The 22,724-nt window shown below is 38.3% G+C and overlaps 1 protein-coding gene across 2 annotated transcripts in view; it reads right to left on the reverse strand.

Moving 5' to 3' along the window:
- Nucleotides 1–1,864: 1,864 nt before the first annotated feature.
- ASXL3 (ASXL transcriptional regulator 3) overlaps nt 1,865–22,724 on the reverse strand; it is a 74,132-nt gene continuing 53,272 nt past the window's right edge. For both annotated transcript variants that reach the window (XM_009473095.2, XM_087754068.1), the window contains 4 exons: nt 20,755–20,851; nt 20,180–20,285; nt 13,088–15,041; nt 1,865–10,417 (listed from right to left, as the gene is read on the reverse strand). In XM_009473095.2, the coding sequence (XP_009471370.2) occupies nt 6,740–10,417; nt 13,088–15,041; nt 20,180–20,285; nt 20,755–20,851 (5,835 nt within the window). In that variant the 3' untranslated portion in view covers nt 1,865–6,739. The remainder of the gene's footprint in view (nt 10,418–13,087; nt 15,042–20,179; nt 20,286–20,754; nt 20,852–22,724) is intronic.

Here is a 22,724-nt window from a genome sequence, read left to right on the forward strand (position 1 = left end):
CCAGCAGGTGTCAGTGCTTATCATGGAAAGCTGTCTCCAAGGTGGTGGTGCACAAAGGCATGGCTATTTGGTGGTCCTTCAGCTGCAAGCCATGTCATCTGACATAGGCCAGGCTTGATAACGGCACACCCTCTGCACACCAAGCAGTGATAATACTTTCATATTTATTTGTGAAGCGCCTCGATACAAAGAGCTGCGTCGCTGTCTCCTTTCATCCATGAGTGGCAAAGGAAACAGCAGGAAAAAAAAAATGCCCTGGCTCTGGCCTGGGGAAGAATTTTTTCCAGTTTATCAGTACTTCACTTCCATAGACTGCACGCCTCAGAGCGTGCCAAGTGCAGGAAAGGATGATGTGAGCTTCAGGGCATCATTTCTATGGAAAGCCAAATTCCAGAATTGGGGGGGGGAAGGAGGGCTTGTTTTCACTACAACTAAAGCTCCACGCCGAAGAAAGACAAACCCAGAAACCCTGTGTATTTGTGGTTGGTTTTCTCCAGGCTGAGACCACAGCAGCGTGTTTTCTCCTGATGCCATCTGCTGGCTCAACTGATACCGTAAGTCTGGGCTGACCTAAGGAGAGCACACGGGCTTAAAAGAAATCACAAGGCTTAACTTACTAATACTCATAAAGTCCTTAGCAAACACCACAGAAAAGGCAAATATTATTTTTTTAAGGTCGAATAAAACTGTGCAGAAATATTTTTCAGGTTTTCAAAAGGAAAAGGACAAAAGTGAATATTTAGCTAGTACAGATTTAAGAAACTGATTTGCATTCCATTTCTTAGATGAAAACTTGTGAAAAGAAATTAGCTTGAAAAGCTATTGCTGTCAGAAGCAGAGCTGGTCCCTGATTTTGTACAGCCCCACGCAAAGACAAATATCTAAGCAGAACTTAACAAGTTAAATAATCTGCATGACAGTACTAGCTAAAGGAGTTTGCCAGGTGGGTATTGGATATGAAAAAAAAGATCATTGGATTATAAATTACACAGGGCGGCACTGTCTGCTTTCTAAATTTGGACAGATTTTGGCAGAAAGGCTGCCACTCGCTGCTAACAAGACCCTCAGATGGTACCACAACTGAAATACTGATGGTAGGAGGCTGGACAAAAGATGGAGTTTAAGAAGCACTGTCCTGGTATTTCTGAGCAGGCCTATGAAAACGCTACTTGTTGCCCACCCTCTAACACTTTCACCCTAACCACCAGTACTCAAAGGTCTCTTTGCAGGGTAAAATGCTGAAAGATCTTTAAAAATTTATTTTGAATACTGAATTCCACTTAATTTCCATTTCAGGAAGGCCTTCCAGACTTCAAAGGATAACCGGTTTGAGGAACGTAACTTGGACTGGTAGCCTTTCATGTACTACAGACATTTAATCTCTTCTGCGGTGGGGATGGGAAATGAGGGAGGTGCACACCTGGATGGGGAGCTGTTAAGCGTGTTCTGGACAGGGCTGCAGACGGAGGCAAAGTACTAAAATACACCCGGTGTTAACTACCCAAAGCAATATAAACACTTTCATCCACAACCTATTCTATTGACAACAACTTAATATACAACACCTAGTTTTATTTTACTAGTATAAGATGATTAATACTTGAGTATCATAAGTCATTCAGACTATGTCTTACAACATCGTCATTTAAAAATCCTTTACAAAGGACCGTTTATTCTCTCACATTTCTATTTCACCGACCTGTACATACAACGGATGTGCACAAGCAGGATCTCCTGCCTAAGGCACTGAACGTAAAATAAATAAACAAATGACAAATATTATTTTATCTCTTTATTTTTTTTCAGAATATTTTAATATTGAAGCCCAAGTTGTTATTTTCAAGGGATAGGGAAGGGGAAAAGGAAAGGGAGAAGAAAAGTTATGAAGACAAATTATTTTATTTAATTTATGGTTTTGTGAATGGTCATTTCTGTAGGCAACAAAATGTTGTTTTCTTAAAAAAAAATAAAACAAACAGCACCATTAAAGAAAGCATGATCCCTGAATTCTAAACAAAACACTGTCTTGAAACAAAAAAATTGCTAAAATTCTTGTTTCACCCAGTCACGTCTGGTGGGGTAACAAAGCGAAGCATAACAGCATTAAACTGTAGCAATCCTGCTGAAACCAACTACACCTCCTTCTGAAGATTCAGAGAACCACTTTCCGAGCTTGTCCTGTGGGAATAATATTTTCTTTGGTAGAGTACTGAAGGAGGGTATTTACTTCACTGAATGCGGATAGAAAAAATATCTATGCACGTTAGGGATCTCCCCAATAAATCTGTATTTCTCATGCACGTTAGGTATGAGTGGATTTCACATTGCTGTTATACTGCAGGAGTAATACTGCCCCATAAAGGCATAGAATGGCTAATGTTGAACAGATGTAAACATTCAGAATACTGACAAAAAAAATACATACACACAAAAAACCCTGTACTGAAAATGTGAATCGAGTTAAGTTTCCGTAAAGCAGAAAAAATATTTTACAGCAGTACAAGAGAATTATGGCAACAAAGTAAAGCACTTTTCTTGTAACATTCATGAACAGTACAAATACAACAAAGTTATTCTACGGACTAAATTATTCTTTAACTATCAAATATAGTACAAAGCGAAATATTATGTGCTATAAAAGAAGCAGCTCCTTAAATTAGACTAAAAAATGCTTTTTTTTTTCGTTGGTTTTACAGTGACAAAGCATGATGACCGAAGACAACAGGATTTCATAGATTCAGAAACATTTAGCTACACAGGTCCATGATAAATGCACTGAATATTTTGTGGCTTCCCCCCCGCAGTGTTCTGCAGAGCCACAGAAGAGAAACCACTGCGCTGCTGCCAGGAGGCTGCAGAAGTCATTCAGTGTTCAGAGCAGGGCCCTTCACGTGTGTCAGCTAAAATGATCCGTTTCGGTGACACTTCTCAGCTCATCTTGAGTGTTTATCCTGGTACTTCACCACACCTTGGAGAAACTGCTAAACCAGAGGCTACAATAACGATTCTGAAATTGTGCGTGTGTTTATAAGGGGAAGGGGGTGCAGCATAAGGTAATTTTACTTCAGAAATTGCATTATAAAGCACCATATGCACCAGCTTAAAAACTGTGCGAGGAATTGCAGGGCCCTGAAAAACCATCTGCACGTTCTGTAGCTTACCCTGACAACACGCACCACCCTCAAGAAGAAAGTCTATAGTACAGAGAATATACCTTTTGCTTTATGGCTCAACCTTTATTTTTGTCTTTTAAATGCTATTTCATGTACTAGACCTCAGCAGATAAATAAAATGCAAAAAGGGAGCATCCAGTTCACCGTTTCGTAATTATTTTTTTAAACATTATTTCAAAGGGAGTTTCTGCTTGGAAAATTAGTTCAGAACAGAAACACACGAACACACACACTGCAAATGCCCTAATGTTATCTGCATATCTCACAAGTATGCAATTAAAACAATAAAGAGGGAGGAAAGAAAAAAAGAGCGTTTCTCCCTCTCACCCAAAAGTGCTGCTCCAGGGGTAGGAGTGGGGGAACAATTTTGGAGATTTTTAAAAAAAAAAAAAAAGGTAAATTACACATGCTGGACATTGGGACACATACGTACGTACACACAAACACAGAGCAGTGTGTTCTTAAGCAATTCTTTCACCACTTTTCAGTGCATAAACTATTAACAGCCCACGGTGCAAACTGCATGGTCATTAGAAAACACAATGACATTGGGCCTGAAACCTGGACAATTAAACAAAAAAAAGAAATAATTCAAAATTAACCTCTAAATGTGATTGTGTTCCTATTGAAGACCAAGGGTCACTCTCCCCCAAGCATTTGTGTGATACCAGAATCCTAGTAAGGTTTTCAGTCACACTAGGATTCAATCGGGCTCCTATATCACTGCAGTTGCTTTTGAGTATTGTAATACCCTAAAACTATAATCTGTAACAACACTTCACGACTGTTGCTAACTAATTGGTCGAATTTATTCCTGGTGCAACTCCAATGACTCAAGAATGAAAGGAGTGGAACGGCACTACAGAAGAGTTTGGTCGGTTGTGTAATGTAACATAGCACCATCCAGTCTAATGCCATTTTAAATAACATTTTATCATGACCTCACACATGCAAGTTGCAATCCTGATACAAAAATGACAACATGACATGAATGAGTTACCTACCACATTAGTCACACTCTTATCCTTCGAACAAAGTAAAACTATTTTGTGGCCGGAATTTATTTCTGTATTATGTCATTCAATACAAGAAGTGTTTCAAGATGCAAGTACAAACAAATATTGACTTATGTGCTGTGGACAGGAAAACCTGAGCTAGAAATAAGGATTCCCAGCAGGCTTATATAAATGTAGGTTATTAGAAGTCTAAGGCTGGTTGCTCTATTTTAAATAGAAGTATCCCACCTCTACCAAGTATAAATACAATGCAATACAATTCTGATACAAAGGCTCCTCAAATATGAATTTGATATGCATTAACTGACTACACTCACGCTTACTGATGAGTATTTTCCAGTCATTGTTTTGCCAGCAGCTGGCGTAGCACTGGATGCTAATTTTCATGTGATTGCTTTTAGGTTTTTGCTTGGCTGGCTTATTTTCCTACCAGAAGACCTGAAAGTGCTGAAAAGCCGCTTCTTAACTCACGTGTCATATTAAGGAGCACTTTTGTATAGAAAAAATATATTATTGTATCAGCAACAAATTTGTTAGTGTAATTATAAATGGCCTTTGTACCACACAGTGTCAAAAATAATATTGATATGTTGGTAATTACAATAAAAGAGAACATCAAGGTGCACCACAGAGCTTCCTATGACAGGAATGTATGTTGTAGATATTCCAGCTCACTTTTAAGACAATAAATGGCATTTATCATGTTTGTGAAAATGGTCCCACAAGAAAATAAATGTGGTTCCTCCATTCAGTAGAACCTCTCTAATATGCACCTATGTCAGGGAGACGGGTTACAGCATATGAATAAGTATGCAAAAAGATCATATAAAAAAAGTATAGTGTAAAATGTAGCATACTTTTTATTTCCTAAATGTAGTTCTATCATTCACATTAATATTTCAGAATGCAACAGTAAACGCATCATGAAATCCAAGCAGTATTACACCTCATACATTCTTACTACATTGCTCTCTGAAAATTGTGGAAGGAAAATCAGTTTTCTTGAGCAGACCGTAAGGTCTTTGGATTAGTGAGGTTCTACTGTAATGGTAAAAATAACATTTCTCTCTGATGCCGACATTTGGGCAGACCCAACCACATATTGGCAGATGGACGACTTGTACTCCACATTTTGTGTTCTTGAAGTGGGAGTAAAAAAACCCAAGGTATTTTCATCTCCCCAGCAACTGCATGTGCTTTACCCCTTTAGAATATTTTCCTTTTAGGTGAATAGGGCCCCCAAATTATCGTTTTTCTTCTCTGCTGTTATGGTGGCTAGCGCATCTGGAATGCAGCTATAGTCCTAAATGTAAATACAGTACTGGATAAATACTGAAGGTTACTTTAAAGATGCAGTATCCCTTTTAAAAATGCCTTTTTGTTTCTAAATTTCTAAAAGGTAGAGTAAGGGGTCTGAATTCCTTTGAGAAAAAAAAAGTCAGTGTTGTAAGTAATTCTATGAACTACTTTAAATTGCAAAACTCTGAGATGTTATTTAAATAGAGTAACTCACATAAGAGGAAAACCAACCGATAATCTAATATTCAACCAATATGCAATTAGAACCTTTTCTTATTCATTCATCATAAGAATGCATCATTTTTAGGCCACAGAAAGGCTAAAACATACAGAACCTATTACATAAGTCTGACCCTATATATATATTTGGGACTGATAAACCAAGTGGACAGATTAGAGAGACAAATACAAGTAAAGAATATTTGAGTGGGAAACAGGAAGAGAAAACAGTTTCTAGTCCCCAGTAGAGGAGTTACTTTCTCCAGACTCTACTGGAGCCAATGTGATTCCAGTGTTGGTCCCACTAACCCATCGCATACACAAATCTTTCTCAAGGAATCAACAAGAAGAGATGATGAGTAAGATTTGAGTTCCATAGTCCCTGGCAGGCATGTAGGGAAACTCCTTTAACAATCTAAATTCCTTTTTTTTTTTTTTTCCTAGGTGAGGTGACTATATTTTAGCCCTAGATAGTGAAGGTCAATTGAAGAAAACAATCCTATCAGCAGAAAAACTGCAAGCTGACTTAGAAGCTACAATGGCCTATACCCCGCACCTTGCCACTACCCCACTCAAAACAGTCGCTATTCAGCGTTATTCATTCTGCATAGTTACTCCACTTCTTGCAGACCTATTCTTCCACTGATCTTTAACCTGCAGCTTGTATCAACTACCAAAAAGTGGAGAAAAAATGTGCTGCACTTTGTGCAAATAAATAGAAGCTACGAATGACATGCATTAATGCCTTTTTTTTTTTTTTTTAGCACAGCAAGAGAGCTCATAGAAGCTTCAGTAAGAAGGCGATCTTTTTTTCTAAACTACTTCTACAGGTTTCCTCTTCTTCCCAGAAAATGGCACTCAGGCAGGAATAACTAAATTCTGAAAGTACCACGTGGAAGCAAAAAAAAGCAATTAAAAAAAAAATCAATCAACTAATTGCAAACCATTAGTGGCCTAAACTGTTCCAATTTCTCCATTCCTTTGTCCTGCTCTCCCACGCTGATAAGGGATACTGCATCTTTGATTCAGTTCCTACCGTACAACCAGACAAGCTACACACAGTTTGGAAGGCCCTATGCAGTCATCATGACAGAAGGCTCCGCAGCCTTTGCACACGATCATGGCTTTCAGCCTGCAAGAGCATTTCAGTTCCAGTTCATCGGCATTGCTACTGTCAGCAAATTTCTGAACCGGGATCTGCGCGTTCTGGTTAGACAGGCCTGTGGCAGTGTTTGAGCCACTTCCTAAAATCCCAATCGATTTCTCAATTGCAGATGCTGCCCTTTTGAAGCTTGTGCTACCGAAGTGTATTGTTGGATAATTTCCACAGAGCTGCTGCTGCTGCTGCTGCTGCTGTGGGTGCTGCGTCTGTATTTTCTGAGCAGCAAGTTGGGTAAAAGGCTTCTGTGGCTCAGAAAGTAAATAGGAAGAGAAATCTGCATTTTTTAATGCAAACGCTTTTAACTGTTCTTTCACTTCGTTCTGATCATAGGAAGCTTGTTTCATGCCCAGTTCGCAGCTGCTGCTTAAACCTTCCTCAAAAGAAACAGGTTCAGATTTTATATTGCTACAGATGCTTGCTGGCTGAGGCCAACTAAGTCTTTTAGTGGTTTCCATAGTAACTGTCGGTTGTTTTTGATCAGAGGGGACTTCTGCATTTGGGTGAGGAGGGGGAGGAGGTGGCAGAGGCGGAGGGGGAGGAGGGGGATGCGCTAATGTTTTACTCTGCAGAGTTTGAGAGGCACTGGCAATGTCATCACCTTCCTTAATTTGAATATTAGGGGAAAACACACTTCCTAGCCTCAGCTGGTGAGCTGCTGTAGAAATATTCACATCTCCCAAACCCTTCTGTTCCAGGTGTCTGCTAAAAGCAAATGCGTTGCAGCCAGGTGGGCCTTTTGAAGTAGTTTGCAACAAAGCTGCCGTAGGAATGGGGCCTCTTGCAGCCATGGACATTTGGTAAAAATGCTGTCTATGTGAGGTACTAGCTTCTGCATGAAAGCTGCCATTTTTATCAATGTGAAATAAGCTCTGCTGGAAACTGCATGAAGGCAACGGCCTCTTCTGCTGCTTGATCTCTGGGCTGTGAGCGATCCGGCTCTGAATGGCATGTTTGTTCAGCCACTCCTGCTTAAATGGCTGACCATGCCCTAGCTGATTCATGCTGGAACTAATTACACAAGGACCCACTTTAACATCTGTGTCCATTGACACCTTCCCAGGCTCACATTTAATTTGAGCATGTTCCCCTACAGTCCTGGCCATCCTCTTTTTCGGATGGTTTTCACGCTTTCTGATTTGTAGCGGGGCTATGCTGCCTGCTGTAAATCCTTTACCATCTGGATTAGGAGAGTTGGAAGGATGTTCAACAATATTTCTCTCGGACACTGCTGTTTTACATACTGAGGTAGTTTGCAAAGGCAAGGGAAGCCTGTTAATTTCTAGTTTGGCTCCTGATCTGGGCTGCGGCAGCACTTTCTCTAAAGGCAGATTGCCTTGCAGTAACTGTGTCACTAAAGGATTGTTGGCCTCCACTGACGACAAGCGACAGCTAGAGCCCCCGGCACTGGTAACTCTCTTCAGGGTTTCTGTTGTCAGGGACAGAGAGTCTTCCATGGAGTCCACAATGGATGTCTTGGAGGTCTGTGGCGGCTGCGTACTTGTGGCTATTTCTGCAGTCTGGGCAGGCATTTCAGGTCCTGTAAAATCCTCAGTGTCCATCCTGAAGCACTTGTCAGACTCATTAGTTTCCGATTTAACAGGCACAGCAATGCTTGTCAAAAGACTCCTGGATTGCAGTTCTGACATTTGCGTGTAACTGGAAGGTTCGGTTTTGACGTGTTTTAAGCAGTTTTGCTCTGCGTATTCCTTATGCTTACCGGAGTTAAGATGGCTGACCACTGGCTGGTCTGTACTCATTGCCTCTTCATCATGCCAACAAATTCTATTGTTAGTGTTATACTGATTGGCACAAGCAGCATCTGCTTCATTTTTAAATGCTGAAGGACCTCTTAATTGCTCAGCAAAACCTTGGCTGGGAGTAACCACCTCAATTAATTTCTCTTGAGGAGCAAGAGGCACTTCTCGGAGACTTGAACAACCTGCCTGCACGTTCTTGCTGTCTTGCTTTGCTGTAATGGTGATAAAGCTGGAACTGTGCTCAAGACTTTCATTAGAGACCACTTCAGGCCTGCTTATGACAGACACCTGAGGACAGGCTATACTTTGTAAGGCAGCTTCTGTCCTTACAGGTCTGCTCTGCAGGTCAATGCTGTTCTCTGCATTTTCAATAGAAGAAGAAAGTGACAGACTGGAATTCAGATTTGTAGTGTGGTCAACAATGACTTTGCAAGGTATAGACCTATTCATGGCAGTTTGTGTAAAGCTCACTGGCTGAGATTTACCAGAGAGATCCATTCGGTTTCGTGCTCCGGAGCTTTTTTCTAAGAGATCAGCATTTAATTTAGTAGCATTATCATAAGAGCTTATTGTCACCAAGTTACCGGTAAACATTGAAAGGGGCGGCCTTGCAACAGAATCTGCTACTGCAAGGGCCTCACTACAACTTAAAGCTGACCTAACAGTAGTGTGAATGGAGACAGTGCTTTGCTCGTTACACCCAGTTATGGCTATCTTATCAGAAGAAAATCTGTTGGTAGTCCCCACTGGGGGAATCAGTACGGAACTACCAGAGAGATGATTTGGCAAATTATTTGCAATAGATGAAGCTGGCACAGTGGCATAATGACTGGAGACTGCGTTATTCGCATTGCTACTTGGTATCGGCAACCTTTTGTCATCGATGGCATTTGATAAGACCGTATTGTCTATGGAGATTGGTACATTACTGTTATCAATACATTTTGGTCCAACGGTTATGCATGGAGTATCAGCCCCTTGGATGGTTTTCAGCATATTTATATTACAAGCTGAAACTGCTGTGTTTGCACTGTCAACAGACATTAAAACAGAGGATTTATCAACAGAACTTGCAAAAGAAAGTTCTTTAATTGCTCCAGACATAGCAGTGCTGCAAACAGACACAGAGACTGAACTTTTATTATAAAGCACTGGCACACTGTTACTTTCAGTAGAGGTAGATGAAATAATTTTCTCACACAATTGTGGCATAGGTATATTTTCATCAGAACTGTGCACAGGTATCTCAGTAGCAGTTTCTGGTAACGTAGCTGTGTTAAGTGGCTGCTGCAATAAAGTGGTAGTCTCACGGTGATGAGCAGACTTGTTGCTAGGGGACCTGCAGTTAGGATTAACTATAATGACACCGGTAGAACCTTCAATCTTTGTGTCAGTAGAAGTTGGTATCTCCAGAGATGAGGTACTTTCCTTTGAGCTGAACTGCGACTTTGATTCTTTATTAGTCTGGAGCAAATGAGCTCTGGCTTGATGCTTTGCAAATAGCTTGGCCTTTGTTTGCTCCTTGATGTGTGCCAGTGTTCTTGTCTTCCCACCTTCGCATGGGGTCCCCATTGCTCCAGAGACTATGCTCGCAGCTGCTGCCACGGCTGCTGCAGCTGCAGCTTCTCTTTGGGCTCTTGCTTGCTGAGCTCTTGCTTTGATATCTGCAAGAGTTCTAGCCCCAGTGTTTCTCCCACTGCTGACCGACGTACTTGGGGAAACTCGAGGTTCTGGTTTAGAAACAGGTTGGCTCTTGATGATGAAAGGTGGTCCAATTTTTGAAAGCTGAATCTAAACGAAGAAAAAACCCAATAATTTTAATGAGATCATCGACTCGCTAAAATCACCAGCTGTCTCTTAAAGGGTCAGAGAAAGGTAATGAAGGGAATTACTGTTCAGTGCAACTAGACAGAAAAATGCTAAAAATTCATGATATTTACACTTAGGTATCTTATCATTCTCCAGCATGAAAAACTGACACCTGTATTAGCCTACTCACATTGATCCTTCTGACAGGAAGAAAGATCGAACTGGATGACAACGTGATGGTTATCTGATACAATTTGTCAGACCTGTTTTATACGCAGTGTATCTAACTGAGAAGATTAACAAGACTAGTGCAGTGATACTGGAAAAGGGCCTACGACTAAGCACCTGCTGCAAATGTGTGAAAAAATAACAATCATATAGTGCTTTTGCTCCTTGGTCTCCAATGACTAAAACATTAGGAACAGCCTGTCTTTTGCTTATATACCAGTAGGATGTAGCAGTGTCTCCACTGAGCCTGTTTTTCATGTTACACCACACAGCACTTTAGAGCAGTGGTATAAAAGTAGTGAATCACCAAAGGATATACCTTTCCCTTCCTCACTTGCAATTTTAAGAGACTCACTTCAGTACATCCCTGCGATACCTCCTACACTACTGCATTTCAGAAATGAAATCCTCAAACCTACAAATATTAAAAATGCAAATATTAAAGTTTTAAATACCTATAACTTTAAACAAAATAATAACCTGTAAAATCACTAGGATTATTAGTATGTTTCCAATTAGGCACATCCGTTTTCAGGATTAGAGATTAAGAGTCCTGGGACCACTTTATAACTCATACACCCTCTCAGAATACCCAAAGGTTGGCAAAAAAACATTTCAATTTCTTAAAAGGGACATATGTTTACCGGCTGTCCACAGTAATAGGACTTAGTGGTTAATGCTGTGACTTCTCTTTTGAAAGGGACTGGGAAGAAAACTAGGTAGTATTTGTAGAAAAAGTAGTCATAAGGTATGATGGGAAGTGAGAGCCATATAGCAGAATGATTTAGGAGAACTGGGGTTCTTTTTCCTCTTTTAATTACAAAGGATAGGGGTTTGTTGGTGAGATGACATGTAGCAAATATGTTACATGAAAAACATACTAGAATTGATTGTCCCAAATTATTTTTCGAAATGCTTCCCAATTTTTCAGTATTCTCATTCACTGGCTGGAGGCTTCAGGGAGATTCAATTCTTGAGACTGTATGAAACTGACAGCATCTGATTTTCCATAAGAGATAGGTGGAAATCAATATTAAGATGGTATTGTATTTATATAACCATACAACTCTATGCTGGTCTGGAGGGCTGGAATACTTCACTTTTCCTAGCAGTTAAAATTTTGGCTTACAAATAAACACTCATGCCTAATATCGTGAGGCTTTAACATTTACGTGAACATATTTAAAGAATATCACAAACTTACAATTACTTCAAAACATTTTGCTTTCTGTTTCAGTAGCAACTTTTTTCAGTTTCCACTTGGCATCACCAGAACTGCTAAAGCTTTAAGTGCTTGATTATTTTTATTCTTATTGTCACAACCTTTTTTTATTCCCTAGAGATCTATTTTCCTTTGTGCTTAGAAAGTGATTAGAATTTATTAGGCTAGATACAGACCTTCCAAATATGAAAGAGTATCACTAAACTCAGAATGGGCTAACTTCCAATTGCATCACTGCTCATAAAAATCAATTAGTTGAAATATGCTGCCACACTAGTGATTAAAACAGTTAGCCTATTTGCCCTCCTGGCCATATTAACAATGTTCAGTGATTGCAGCCGTTAAAAATAAATGCAGAAAAGGGCATTTCTGAATAATCAGGAACTAGTATTGCAAAGTCAATGGCTTAAGTTCAGCAAATTGGGTCTAAAACTTGGCTGATGTCATTATGTACAAAATTAAAAGGGTCAAAACGCTTAGCCTATATATAACTAAATCTATAGATCCCTCTGCTAGGAAAAAAAAAAAAGCTTTCAACTGGAATTTACTTTCTTACATAGCAGAATGATACACATAAAAGTGTTTGCTTAGTTGGTGTATCTTTTTTACCTTTTGCTTTGCCATTAACAAAGATATCTATACAGATACCAATTAGACACTTCCCTCTGATAGCCAGGTCTCTGTTTCCAGTTAATTCTACAGGGAAATCTTAGACTTCAGCCTACCCCAAGCCTTGGGTTTGCAAAGGGATCTCCAACTATTCTGACTCTAGGTTCTCTTGCTGGATTAAGGCACTGGTTGTTTTTCTTAGTATTGGTTATGGTAACATTTATTATTCATGCTTGCTGGAGAAGTCATCTGCAGGAGAACAAGTGGATAATACAGTCGGGCAATTAGAAAAACAAGTAGCACTGTGTAAATGATGGGGAAGCTCTTGAATTAGATTAAGCCATAGATCCTGGAAAACTTTCCCTCACATAAAAGCAATTTTGTAGCAAAGACCCTGATTGAACAACTATAGGTATATTTATATCAGAAGTAATTTGGCATGGTAGGAATGTAATAGTAAAGCGGAACCATCAGTACTAACACCCCTCACACCTCCACAAAAAATACACCATGCACTGTGTCTGCATGCAGTCAGTAGGAGGGAGATAAAAAACCTTTAGTTTCCAAGCCAGCCTGTTTATTCATTACTTTACCTTAAGGGGTGGAACTCGGGGTTCTTCTCTGGGTGGCTGATCTTTATCAGATGGACTTGTTGATGAAGCACTACGGTTAGGCTGATCATCATCTATTCTAGCTCTCTTCTCTTTGCAGATTCCAAAACCATGCTGTTCTGCTGTTTTCCTCTTTGGGATCTCTGTATCTCTACTTTCATTTCTCCCTTCAGGTGATTTTGTGGGTTCTAATGACTTGGAAGAATGTGAACTCTCTAGACGGCTTTGGGTGCTGCTTGTTAGCTTGTGAGATTTACTTCTGCACACTTCAGAGAATGTAGCTTTCTCTAGAGATGAGGTATATAGTTTATCATGTGGCTTTGATGGAAGCAATTCGATATTTTTGCCAACTGATCCTTCTGATAAGACAGCTACCTCTGATGGCAAGAGTGTACCTTTCTTGTCACCTCTTTGCTGAACACTGTGATTTTTAATTTTGATCACCTCTGGAGGAGAGTGTTCTGGGATGGATGCAATGTAGGATTTCTCAATTTCAGAATGTGACTTACATGGCTGATGACTGAGGTTTTTGCTTTGGGGCTCTTCCAATACTGAAGTATCAGGTATAATTGTTAGTGGACCAGCTTTCATATTTTCAGGGGCACTCTGAAGTTGCTTTGGCTGAACAACAGGATTCTCTTCTGGAACCACCTTAGGAATGGCAGAGCTTTCTTCTTTCAAAGTGGGAAGGGAGTCTTCCAACAAACATGGCGATTTCCTTTGTTGCAGAATAAGTCTTTCACTGCTTGGGGAATTAGAAACTGGAGATGTCTCTGATGGAAGAGGCAAACTATTTGCCACAGATGTTTCAGAAGTTAGAAGAACAGAAGATACTGAAGATGTTTCTGATGTTAAAGGCAAATCGGACATTGGAGATGTTTCTGATGTTAAAGGTAAATTAGAAGCTGGTGATGCCTCTGATGTTAAAGGTAAATTTGACATCAGAGATGCTTCTGAGGTTACAGGTGAGGTGGACATTGGAGAGATTTCTGACACTAAAGGTGTGTGCAAATTTTCGTCGCTGGCCTTTTGCTGAATATCACCTTCAATGTTTTCAGTACTGGACACTTCAGATGAGGAAGCTGTTTCAAGAGATGCTGGAGTACAGGGTTCCTCTGAAGTCGACTGAGTGTCTCCTCCAGGAGAGGCAATACAAACACACGGTCCTTCTGGACTTCCAGAGGAAAAGGAAGTTTCAGAAATACAAGCATTCTCAGACAACTGTTCCTCAGGGTCACTTTGAAGCTCCATATCCACTGCAATGCCTCCACCAGTGAACAAGGAGCTTTCCAGAGCAGCATTTTGCATTTCTGGTGCAATTAGCTCTTTTGCAGGCTCAGAATCCTTCTCTGCTGTATCACTGACAGAGTTTGTGGATGAAGTTGATCGTGCTGGTGATACACAATCCTCCAGCTGATCTATCACAACTGACATCTCCTCCTGAGGGCATTCTGACTTCAACTCCACTTTAATTTCAATGTGAGATACAGTATCAGTTACATCATTCATCATGACACAGGACTCAGTGCTGTCTGCAAGCTGTGCTGCCTCTGTTTCTTCATTTGTGCCAGCTGGACTTACTGACTCTTCAGAAAACTCATGTTCTGTTTTATGGTTCTCCTCTTGGCATTCACAAATACTTGTCTCAACCTCTTCAGCAATCTCTTCCTGAATGATTGATTCTTCAGGTATCAGTATGTCCTCTGAGTCTGCCGTTAGATCCTTGACAGGAACCTGTTCCATACTACAAAGAGATGAACAATAATCTCTCTCTGGTAAAGGTGGAATTTTAGCGCCTTTCTCTTCTTGGTCCTCAAAGGTTGCTTGCTTAGAAGGACCAGGTGTGCCAGAAGATCCACACAAAGAATTGCTTTCATCTTCATCATTGTTCTGCACTGCAGTGAGTTTCATTGATTCCCCTCTTGACATTCCCAATCTAAATAAAAACAGGCAAATTAAAAAAGTCTTTTCATCACAGACATGATAAAGGAATAGGATCGTCTTTCTCACCCACATCTTTTATTTACAAAAAGGACATATTTTCCAGTTTAAATAGTGGTTTGGTTAAGTGGTGGCTGACTAATTTACATATGGTTTTATGTATTTTGGAAACATAACTACCCAGATTTTCTTACCAGTCTTAAAAAACTTAAATATTTTTAAAATAAGTAATCTATTATTCATAATTTAACTATTTGGCACTTCAATGAAACAAAAAGGCAAGCTACACAGATTCACCACTACTCATACTCTGTTTACATTTCTGTGGGGTTTTTTTTGTTTGTTTGTTTTGTTTTTGGCTTTGTTTTTGTTTTTTTTTAAATACCAGCACAACATTGCAATACTAATACAGCACGCATTGCAGAGGAAATGCACAATTATATCTTCTTCCATCAGTAACAGTTCTAAAGGAAACACCTTTTTTCCTCCTACACCTGCATTTAGGGTCAACACAGCCAGCAATATGGCTTAAATGCTGCACTTTAAAGAAAACGCTGCACCTAAAACTAGTAAGGCAAAGCATGTGTCTCAGTTTTGTAATTTGACAGTCATTTCAAATTTATGATGAAAATCAAAATTACTCCACTTCAGCCTCATTTTACAACTCAAGAGTCAATTATAAAGATCTCAGCTGACAGCTTGTATGTTTTTGCTCCATTCTTTCAGCAAACTAAATACTTCATTTAAGAAAAAAACTATTTCTAAATAAACAAATCTATGTATATACTATTAATTTGATTTCACTATAATGAAAAAGATGTTTAACAGTCTTAAGGAGCTAAAAAGACACATATTTATAATCTATGCATTCATTCCCAGGGATGAAGTGCAAAGGAAGCATTCCTATGTATACTTCTCTTCTGATGATCTTCTTACCTTTGGTCCTGAAAACATTAGTTTAAAAAATGTTTTATTACTTCAACAGAATTAAAAAAACCCACAACAAACCAAACCAAACCAAAAGCCAAAGGCTGAAAAAAATGGTTATTTCAAAAAAAAAAAAGTATGTGCTCTGACATCCTCATTTCCTTCTAAGGACAGTGGGAGTACAGGTGTTCAGCATCTTTAGTAGGATTTTTCCAAGCAGACTTTGTGCCTCAGCAATTCCTTAATAGTAGAAAATACACAAAAGCTTGGCTGGAGGTCTTAAAAGGAATTTCATGGTCTTAAGGATCTTCTAATCAAATTAACAGAAGTTTGATCTCTGTTCTCATTTTAATCAGAAAAGAAAGAATAATATGGAAATAAGCGAGCATAAAAGTTATTCAGAAATTATGGAAGCAAGATAACTTGTCAATGCGCAGCCAGAAGATACAGAGATCACAAAGCACCATGTATATGTAACTACAGAATAAAGATGTAAAAAACCAAAATCTGTGGTTGCGCATTTTAAACATACTGAACAGATGCATTTCAGTGATAGCTGTAAACGCCAAAAAAAAACCACAACAAAAACCAACAGCCTGGAATTGGTACCCCAAAAAGCACTCTCAGGGTAATTATTAATATTGCCTACTACTATTCACATAATAGGCATAAAGTCTCCCTATGCCATCAATACGCTGAGGAAGGATCCTCTAGAGAGCAATTCAGAACAGCAAATTTACATCTCCCACATTGAATGCATTTCAGAAGATGTGTCTTTCTTCTATAGAGACTATAGATTCCCTTTATAGAATAAGTTAAGGTTATTAAGTTTAGGTGAGTAAAGTTTAGTTTACCTAGGTTTAGGTGAGTAACTTCCTTCCTCTAAAATTCCTTGTGTAAACGAGCAAAAGTTATCTCAGGAAAATGAGGAGGGGAAAGAAATCCACCGCATTACTGAAAACTGAATCAGTGGACTATTTTCTCTAGCTGGCTTACATCACGAAAAGGTATTGCCTGATAGTTATCTTTATGGAATGAAAATCAGCAAAGGAATGAAGGACAGGATAAAGGTGAATGCAACTGTCACATGGACACTACACAAATACACACATTCTAGTAACATATTGAAAAGGACGAAGTGTAAAAAAATAAGATAATGCAGCGTTAAGGCCAGAAGAACATGTACTGAATCTTAATCGTTTTTCTGCAGTATTGGAAATACTACTATCTTGAAGAAGATACTGCAGTGAAGAAAAAGGCTTTCAAAAGGAGAAGGCTCAAGATCAGTGTGTTTAAGGCAATCTCAGATTGCAAGATAAAGAGCTGATCTGTCATCTTCCTTACAGGAAAAGACACCCAAAGTTTGCAAAACAGCACAAAAATATGAGGACAGCAGTAAACTGCTATCAGTGAAAGTGCTAAGGACAGGATTCAACTGCTAAAGTAAGGGCAGTCAGTCATCAAATAAAAAAACCCCAAAGAGCTACTCAAGAATATACGGATGCTGATATTCTAGTGCTGTGATAAGTAGTACAGGGGAAAATAAAATTTAAAAAAAAATAATGAAGGATTAAATCAGCAATACAATTTAGAGGAAGTCTAACCAAAATCAAAGCTTTGATTTAGTGAGCTGGCAGTACTATCCTGACACGTAACTCTCTCATGAGTGGGAAAAGAAATAATATATTGAGATAATAGAGTACAACCCTTGCAATCCTGGGGCAACAAGCCAGAAGAATGTGGATTTCTGGCAACATATATCATGAGGAAGTGGAAAGAGAACATAAATGGATGGAAGTAAACTACAACTGACAGTCCCATGATAAACAGCCTGGGTACAGATAAGAGCAAACACAAGAAACATAATGTGTAGAGCCAATGTGGGAAAAGCACTCTAATGCCTTTGAATGCCATAAACTGGGGATTGTGTAAAAATGTTTATGAAGATTCTGCATCTATTAATGGTCCTTCTCTAAAGTATAAGGTGAACCTTGAATTTACTTACGGAATATTAAAAGATCAAATTAGCTGAAGTCACAGCAAAAATACCACATTGACTGTAAAGTGAAAAAGTTAAGACTGCAAGAGACATCCATTTTGCAGACAGTGCATGTGAGAAATAGCTCAGGAAGCTTTCAAAATCTGCTACTTCAGTTGAATCAACATAGCTGAAAAGAGACAAAGCCCAATCATACTCAAAGCAAGTTTAAAAACCAAAGTGAAAAAAGGTCAGAGAACTTACACAAGGTGGAAACTATAGCAAAAGCTACCATTGAGTCAGTAAATAATAAGAAAAAGTACTTAAATCTGTCCAAGCAGCAAAGAAGTAGAATCTGCCTACATAACAGCCAGGAATAAGAATGCAAGTGAAACAATGCAAGCTGGGGAAAGGGCAGGGGGGACCAGATTCAATACTGTAGTCAAAATGGAAATTATGTGCAATATGACATTTTGCATAACAATGTCGATGTCAGGAACCTATCAACCCAAATGACACGTATCACTGCAGACTGAGTAATTATCTGCCAACCATTATAGTGCCCAGCATTCAGCTAGCACGGCAGGACTGCTGGCTCCGTAAAATTATGAGTATCATTCTCTGTGCATGTGACAGTCATTTGGGACTGAGGAATAGGCTTCAGCTAGAGTGAGGTGCTCATGCTTTGCTGGTACTAAACTTCTTCTTGTGGAAGGCCCTATGCCAATTCCTTACATAACCCTTTCCTTCATGAAAGGCTGGTAACTGACTCTTCTTTTGACATGCATAATGAAAAGCCATTATGTTCCTTATCGAAAAACCTAATTAATATTTTCTGATACTAAAGGGATCAACACCTGGACTACATTGAGGTCTCAAAGCTGTTAAGTAAGAAATTAAGCACTTGACAATAAGAAAGTCTGCCATATTAAGACCCTGGAATTTCCATTACCCTAGAATTTCCATTATACGTAAAGATAAAGTCGTGTAGAAATAGTATTCACACTGGGAGAAAGCACCTAGCAAGGATGTGCAAAATAAAATATTAAAATGGATCTGTCCGTTTGCTGACGTGTTTTCACTACATTTCCCAGTGGTCCAAGGCAGTGGATTGTGAGGAGTAGCATTATTACTGCAGAAACAGTTTAGTTATTGCCTTAATCTTTAAGTTAACCACTTATATGAAGGGTTCCCTGTGCCCTGGATTTCCTAAGTAAAAAAACATCTAACAACAAAACTAAGACATCTCATGTGATGATGGTTCCCATGGCACATTTTTGTCTGCTAAGTATTATGCATAAATTCCATTAAAACATACCCGAAAATAAATTTAAAAAAAAAAAAATCAGTAACTTTAAAAGAATTAGTTTATATTATCCTTTATAATAATTAATACTTCTAATACTTAATATTTTTAAAAACAGAGATGTAATTCTAAGTCTTGATGGACTAACTTTTTAAAGCAATTTTTAAAAGGAAGATTCTTGAATTTTAAAAAGATGTGAATCTTCTTAAATTTTGATTGTTAAAAAACCTGAATATAAGAACTGAATCTTCAGCTGCTGCAGAATGCCATCTCTGTAGCATCATCAATGAAATTGTGCTGACTCGCCCCAGTTGTGTACCTGGAGTGATACTATCCAATTCATTTTAGTCAGGTAAGGGTATTTATTTATTCTTTGCATCTCACTTCTAAAATTAGACTAGTCATTGTCACTTTCATTTGTCTCTAGTCAATGCTTCTATGTTGTATTTTCTACTCCAGCAAAGGGCCATCTCAGTCAAACAATAAAAAACGCCATTTGATTTTAGAAACTTTGCAACTAGCTTAGGAAAAAAAAACAAACAACATACTACAGAAATATCTCTACTGGTGTTCTAGTCTGTAGAAGTTGTATTTATATTTTGCAGGAGGGGAGAATTGCCCTAATGCTATCTTTTAAAAGATAATTAGAAAATACTCACATGCTTGGGCCTTGTGTCTTAAGCTCTCCTTGGAATGAATTTTTATGGATGAGTTATGAACCTTTAAAAATGCAATTGTAATGCAAGTGCAAACACACCACTATAATTCTACCCACAACTTCTTATACTGGGGAATGACTGCCTTTGATAACTGCTTTATTAAGTTTTACAGCATATGACCGTGCTATGTGAAGCAGAGAATTATATTTTCATTTCCTCCTAAAAGAAAATAAAAAAATGCTTTTATTTGCTTCAATACTTACTTTTCACCATAAAACCTTTCAAAGAATTTTTCTTTCCAAGGTTCTGTTTTCTTTTCCTTCTCAATCTCTTGTCTGATGCGCAACTGCATTTCTGGTGTAAATTCTCCTAAAAAACAAATACTAACATATTGAATAAAAGTTATCAAGGATTAGCTTAATATGGGTAATTAAAAATTACAGATACAAAGATGACATACAGTGATTTCTGTTACAGTCATCCAATAATTCCAAATGAAAATAATGAAAAACAAAAGTGAGTGTGACATAGAAAGATTTAATTTGCCATATAACATCAGTATTTCAAAAGTATATTGGTGGGATTTAGTTGCATGCATTTATGTTTCCAAGGCTGGCAGTGATGAAAATGCTTGGGTTTTTTTTAAACTGTCAAAATAAGCTGCCACAGCAAGCTGTAAAAATGTACACTAAATTCAAAAAGGAATCAGCACTTTTCTTTTGCTGAATTACTGGTGTATTACACTTTCTATTCTAAAAGTACTTCCTAAATGTAGAAACAGAGACATTCTTCATAAAAACAATTAACCTTTGGTAAATCTGAGAACAAGTAGAGTTACCTTCTGCCAATCGCTGTTTCCACCCTTGTGCTGCATATGCAAAGAATTCATTATTTAGAGCGGAACTACTGAGGCGCAAAACTCCATCACTTCCCATCTAGAAAATAAGCCGATGGTAGCAGAAGATAGTGTCAGAAATAGCGTCAGCTAAGATTACATAAAAACAGAGTTCCAATTAAGGGAAATGGAGGGGGGACAGGGAGTGGAATAACAAAGAAAATTACCTACTACTACTAAAACAGCATTTTCATTATAGTCGTTACTGTAAATGCAAGTGGGCTAATCCAGCATCAGTGTGCTCACTTCAGTCATCAGCATTACTGATGATAACTCAGTTTACAACTGACGTGTTTTAATCACAGCCCTCTATCTTGAGCCTATGTCTAGAGCTATTGTACACAATCAAGAATCAAGATCATTATTGTACTTGTGCATCTGCCTGGAATGCGGTACAAAACAAATTAATTAAATGTAATGAAGACAGTAACTTTGCTGTTTCTAAATAAACCTAACACTCATGTTAGCTAATATGCTGTACTGGCAGAAGAGTGGATGACAGGTAACCTTAACAAAAAAACTGGTGTAAACTCAGCACTAAAACTAAAAACAGCTATACACATAATTTCATAGGCATCAACAGTGTAAAATGTGGAAGAACATTATAATTATTTTTACTTTCTACATCTGTCAAACATTCAATGATAAAACATCATTAAAAGTCTTAATCACAATATTTTCTACAATAACTTTTAAAAGCAATCCAACTATTGAGCTTTATTTTACCATAACACTTAATGCTTATTTTCAGATTGTGAGGATATGTCTGACTATTGAAGGAATTCTAATAGTTGAAAAAAGTAATTCTATAAAACAAATTAGGAATGGATATCACCTCTAGCATAATAAACAAACAGACAATAAAAACAAACTAGTGAATAAAGAGAGAAAGAGAGGAAAGAGCAGAAGAGGTAATGTTGCTAGAACAAACACTCTCACTATCTTATATCCTTTACGGTAACTAAGAGATAAACGTTTGACAACGCCACTTGTGATCTAGCAGTAAAAAACAGCACGTTTTCCAGAATATTAGCACATGTTTTAGCTATGTAATATTGCCTAATTCTCAGTGCTTGTTTCAAACTGGAGCCAGAAAGAAGCAGGCGTGTCAGAAACATTAAATGATATTTAGCTGTCTCTCCCTCGCTGAGCTCTATATTTCACTGATAATACTGGCCCTACTTTCAGAACAGTCTTTGCTAATTTACTCATTGCCTAGCTGACATCCTGTCCCAGAATAATCTCACAGGAGTAAACCAGAAAGATGTGAAGTAGTAAAAAGGGAAATAGAGCGATAAGCATGGACTCTGTAAAACAGGCAATGCTAAAGGCATTTGATTACAGCAAGCAAACAGTACGTGCATGGTACCAGGGTCCCTCAGCAGGATATGAACCTACAGTACTGCTGCCTGTGATTTCCTGCTATATGGCATTGTTTTGCCAACAAGTCACAGGATTTGCATTCAAGTAGGGTGGATATATAATGCTTCTACGCTTCTCATGATGATGTGGGTTGTGGAACACATGCATATTAATTACAGATAAGCTATGACTAATACTGCAACTGGAGAAAAACTGGGAAAAAAAAAGTGAAACATGAAGCAGAAGCAGCAAGAAAATAAAATCAGTGAGACAAGAGAAAGGCCATAATAAACATGTACTTGTTGTATAAATCAACCTGCACAAATGCACTTTTCCAGAAATATTTAAATTCCAGAATTAATATATTAAAGTGAGATTTTTAGACACCAGTGTTACTTGTATCTGAACAAACAAACCAGTATATGGTTGAAAACAGCACTTACACAATTTCCTAAAAAGGTAAGAAGAGACATTACAAAGAAAAGAATCACAAGTTACTAAACAAACAATTCTTTGTTCCTCAAAGAAAGGTGCTGAAGCTACTGTCGGTT

This window comes from Nipponia nippon, unplaced genomic scaffold (genome assembly GCF_047370975.1).
Source record: "Nipponia nippon isolate SJK-2023a ecotype South Korea unplaced genomic scaffold, ASM4737097v1 scaffold_1, whole genome shotgun sequence".
NCBI classification, from domain to species: Eukaryota; Metazoa; Chordata; class Aves; order Pelecaniformes; family Threskiornithidae; genus Nipponia; species Nipponia nippon.